The following is a 5,299-nucleotide window of genomic DNA, read 5'->3' on the forward strand; positions in this document are numbered from 1 at the left end:
AGTTCAGCTTGAGTGCATGTGCTGGATGCATTGTTATGTCACAGGACTGTGAGAGATGGCAACGACTTGGGGAAAGCCTTAATCTAGCAGAAGATTGATCATGGCTGACAATGTTAAAAGGTCATCTGTCGATCAATAACTGCACGTTAGCCACATTGTTTTATCATTGCGCTGTAACTGCACGGTGTTTCCCTCTCGCTCTCCCACTGTGCCCACGCCCCAGCCATTGAAAAAGATGGTGGAGCGGATCCGGCGATACCAGATCCTAAACAACAGCATCTTCGCCGTCCTCAACAAGTATCTACGCGGCTCCGAGTGGGACCCGGCCCACACGGCGCCACCGCCACACGGGCACAGTGACGGGCTTCCCGCCGAACACGTGCGCTGCTTCCAGCCACCTATCCACCAGTCGCTCGCCAGCACCATCTAACACCTCATGAGCAACTCACGCGCACCTCGTTAACAGTGCTGGTCACCCATCCGCCGTCAGTCGTCTGCCAGTGCTATCTTGAACCTTGCGAGAACCTCACTAGCACCTCATACTCCACTTAAAACTCACTGATGCCTCACTAGAACCACACGAACACCACCAATCAACCTCAAGACCAATTAACCTCACCGGCACCCAATGCCTCATTAATACCTCACAAACAAGCACCAGTAACTTATTCATGACTTGCTCGCCAACACAATTTAGAACCATACACCTCACGAACACCTCACCATTACATCACAAATGCCTAACCATCAACTCGCCAACAATTCCTCATTACTATAGAAACAGTATGTCACCAACACTTCCATGTGTCCAATCCCAGCCTTTTCCGAACACTTCCTTTACACCGCCTCACCACCCCTTCCCACTTCACCATTCTCTCAACACCCTCTCAACACCTCCGCAATGCTCACTCAACACCTATTCTCTCCCTCACGCCACTTAAGATCTCTCCGTGTTTATTCACACGTCAGTGTGGGATTAGTCGGAAAGTGCGTACGCACACTTTGTATGAGAGTGCCGCGTGGGCCCATCTGCTCCCATGAGCATTTCATGTTCCCTATCGTGGCCACATCCACTCGTACTTTGAGGAGCAGAGCACGACTGCATTTGCTTCTGTAAAAGCGCTTCCCTTCTGCGTAGCAATGTTTCAAAAACAGTCATGCAAATATGAATCTGCTCTCTGGCCTCAATTGAAGCCTGGATTAGAAACACCTAGATCTTAAAAGAAACCTCTCTCGCTAATTTGAAGTGTGAATTGCAATTTGCGAGCTGACAAATTGCAGCGTGCTGCAGAGAAACCTACTTCTGGTTGCATGTGTAGCTTAATGCTCTGAGGGCTGCAGGCACACCTACATAGGGGTGCCAAATGTCCTGGCAATGGTACTGTCGTTATTTTAAAATCTGTGCGTGTATGTTGTGTTGTTTTTTTTGTGTGCCGTGTAGTCCTGTTCCCTCTAACCCTTCCCTTTACCTTCACCACTGCTGCACAAACTTTCTCGCTGATTTATAATTCTGAGTGTCATTTCATCTATTTATATATATTTTTTGCTGGCCTCACCATTCCACATTTAACGATTTATCAATTCAAATCGAATTATTGTGCTCACAATGCATGCATTACAGCATCGCGACTAGCGGTCACATTTAGATGCTACATAAATCTAAAATGTATTGTTTCAATCCGTGATTGTAAGATTCAATAATTTGTATTTCATGCAAATAATATCCATTTATATTCAAATGTTACCTTTTTCTAATGGAACCAATGAGACAGAACAAACAAAAATCGTACTTATGAGACACAATACAAACTAGATTATATCACAAACAAGATTAATCGACTCTTGTATCAAACCATGAAACTGAATTGTTAAAATGAATCACGTTGTGGTGGGGTTGAATCGTTACACGCTTACTATACTGTGTCCTGCGTTGCATTTTGATGAGCTGCAGTCTGCAATGGCTGTAGAGTTTTGCGGCGTACCATTTACACCTGGAGGCAACGGGAAATGTTGCCCCGAGACTTGCAGTCGCGATCTGACGTAAAGTCAAGCGTGTGTCGCGACGAGCTAAGGTTAGTCACACTTTTACAAGCCGTAGTCAGGAGAATACAGGTACAGCCAAACTGCACATTTTTTTTATGTATCCATATATACAGGTATGTCCATTTGCACACTGATTAGGTTTCTCTACATTGAAACTTATATCGACATGGCCATGAGGTAATTTAATAGGTGTACCCATAATTATTATACCCATAACTATGGGTACAATGAGCAGGCTACCTGACCCAGAGAGGCTCATAAGAGTCATGTCAGAGAGCTGGGTCAGCACTAGGCCTCGGCAAGGTACGGTCATTTACCCTTTTTACCGGGTAAAGAGTAAAGGTGTCGACATGCCAAGGGGTAAGGTAAAGGGTAGGCTCGTTTTTACCTTTTACCTTACCTTGCCGAGGCCTAGTCAGCAATGTGGAGATCCCCAGTTTGAGCTCGAGGGCCGTGTATCTTCCAGTGGTCATGTGACGACAATGAGCCAGCAGTGTTGTGATTCCTGCATTCAAATTCAGGCTCCAGATACCCACGGTTTAACAAGGTCCTTGTGTGCAATGAGTTGATGGTCTCAGCCTGCCTGGTCATCACTGACCGTACAAAAACCTCCATCGGAATGGGATTTCATATAATTCGGAAATTTTCTTTCCCAGGTTAAGTAAAACATATGTTGGATGATTGACGCATGGTGAACCACGCTCCTTGAGTTTTGACAAACAATTATTGTAACGCCGTGACAGACCATATTGCCGAGACCTACCCGGGCACTCTTAACGTGGCAGCACTAACAAATGGCGATTTCAATTGACTTTTGTCTTTACCCAGATAAACCTCAGTAAGTCTCAAATCAAGTACTACTTTGGGATGTTTAGACTGTTCCTTTTGAGTAATTGTTTTTTTACATGTGGGAGAAACACTGGAATGGCCAGAAAACATAGGTCAAAAATTTGTATGTTTGATGATAGTTGTGTTACTGATGACGGTGATGATAATAATAGTGTGAGTGATGAACATTGTGACAGTGATGATCGGTCTTGATAATGTTGATGGTTGATTGTTCATGATGATAGTGATGATTGTAATGGTGAGAGTAAGGGTAATAATGACGGTGGTGTTCATGATATCAATGGTGACGAGTATATTTATGATATTTGTGTTATGGTGATGACAAACATGCCCATGGATGATAGAGTTGTTGTTATCAGTGGTGATAATGATAATGGTGGTGATACTAATAGTAATGCGAATTATGATTGTGACGATAATGCTGGTGATGTCGATGTTATTTTGTATATTAGCTACTTAATGTGATAATTTACATTCTCCAATGGCTCGGTGTGAGTGTGGTTGATAAAGGTATACTATCTTAGTGTTATCCATCACCACCATCGTCATCATCATAGTCCTCAGTTGCGGTACTTATTGATGTTTATTAATTTAATTGGTTGATTTCTTTGGATTTTTGGTGCTTTTTGTGTTTTTTAAGTGCAGTATTTTTTATTATTAATATTTTAAGAGCTGGCTAGAAAGCTGTAAAAGGAAGTGGTGAATGTGCTCCATCACCTTGGATTTAGACCACATTTACTAATTAAATGTCATGGAGATGCATGTTCATCACAGCCTGTGTGTGCAGTGGTGGTAGAAGCAAGTGAGAGAGACATCGGTGCTCTCCGGAGTAAACATTTAAACCCATGGTTTGTATGAGGGAAATGCATTTTAAACAGGATATGGAATTGCCTGATGTTAACACTGAACCTGCACGATGTCTGTTCAAACTTAAAACTAAATCTTTCATGATATTAACTGCAATCTTTGTTAGCTGTGGATAACAATAGCTGGGTATGAGTGGCTGGGTTTAGGTGAGTGCCAGATAAATAATAATGCTTTCTTTTTGGCCCAGGAAATCTTCATTGTGTCAGTATTCTTGAGGAGGTTTGTGAACGATTGTTCAAATCTGTTCACAAGTATTTGGCTTCACGTGGAAGGATATCGCAGTGCCCAGAGAAATCCCACACTTACGAGGTGGTAACCCTAAAGGCCCCGGCACAGATACATTCAAGAATCCATTGCTGTCTGCCATCTCCTGACCACTAAGTACAAGCACATAATATGTGTACTAACCAGGATGAAAGTATGTTTAGCTTTGATGATGGGTATATATATGGTGATTTGTTCATAGGAAATATGCGTGGATAGCTGTGGGTAGTAGCGTGTAAGTGATAAGGTGTAAGTGGTAGGATTCCAGTGTCAAGTTATAGCTGAGCAGTTGGGTGTGGGTGCCTGAGTATGGATGAGTAACTGGGTGTGCGCGATGAATTGTGGATGACTAGATTTGAACCAGATCTCGGGGCACATTGAAGGACAGAAAATTACAATATACTGATGTGCGTAGAAGCATATAACGCAATGAAACAATTTCACCCGCAATAAGGAAGTCTAGTGTGAAAACACCACTGTTAATATGTCTTGAAGTTGGCAACGCTCGTGGGCTGCGTGATGGCGTACACTGGCAGTGCACGCCAGCCTAGGTGAAGCAGAGGCACAACTTGCAATGATAATTCGATCAGAGTTCTTGATATCTTGCATTGACACAGCTATCGAGTGTGCAGGCATTGCAACTGCACCTTGGGCCCACGGGCTGGAAGAGTCTAGGTGCTGGGCTACGAAGGCGGGTGGATGGAAGTTGTGGTCGAGCACTGCGGTTTGGATGGGGGGCTCTGGCAGTGCAGATTGCTGGGACTCGTGAAGGGCGGGTATGTTGAGCTCTGCAGTGGGTTGGCTGTGATTTGGTGGGAGTGCATTTAAACTTGCAAGAAACCAAGATGCCCAGGCTACATCGTTGGAGACGCACGTGTGCAGCAGGCCATCGGCACGCGGAGACGTGAGGTGAAAGGGGACGGTGATACACAACACGTTCTTTACACCAGGACCCCATGGGTGTCGGTGACTGACAGGTGTGGTTCCTGGATGCAGATGACTGATATTGTGGATGACTATACCTGGGTACACGCAGTGGTTTGCAAGACACTTGTTTCTGACACCCACATGTCCTGTCGACTTGAGTGTTTCACAAATTGTCTGCCCTTGTGCAACTACCTCCCCCATGTCCACACTGCATTTTCATGATTACCAATATTTGTTTCATAATATGCAAATTAGGCCACTACACCTGATGGTGATCACAGAAAGCTGTACCGTGGAGGGCCGTGGGAGAAACTGCTGTCGATATAAAATATGACAAATATGGAGTCGC

The 5,299-nt window shown here is 44.3% G+C and overlaps 1 protein-coding gene across 1 annotated transcript in view; it reads left to right on the forward strand.

The window, feature by feature from the left end:
• Positions 1–5,272, forward strand: part of LOC144932522 (cytoplasmic FMR1-interacting protein 2) — a 34,487-nt gene extending 29,215 nt beyond the window's left edge. The window contains exon 32 of the mRNA XM_078856692.1: positions 224–5,272. Within this exon, the coding sequence (XP_078712818.1) occupies positions 224–430 (207 nt within the window). The 3' untranslated portion in view covers positions 431–5,272. The remainder of the gene's footprint in view (positions 1–223) is intronic.
• Positions 5,273–5,299: the final 27 nt, after the last annotated feature.

The sequence above is a fragment of the Lampetra fluviatilis genome, chromosome 5 (assembly GCF_964198595.1).
Source record: "Lampetra fluviatilis chromosome 5, kcLamFluv1.1, whole genome shotgun sequence".
Taxonomy (NCBI): Eukaryota; Metazoa; Chordata; class Hyperoartia; order Petromyzontiformes; family Petromyzontidae; genus Lampetra; species Lampetra fluviatilis.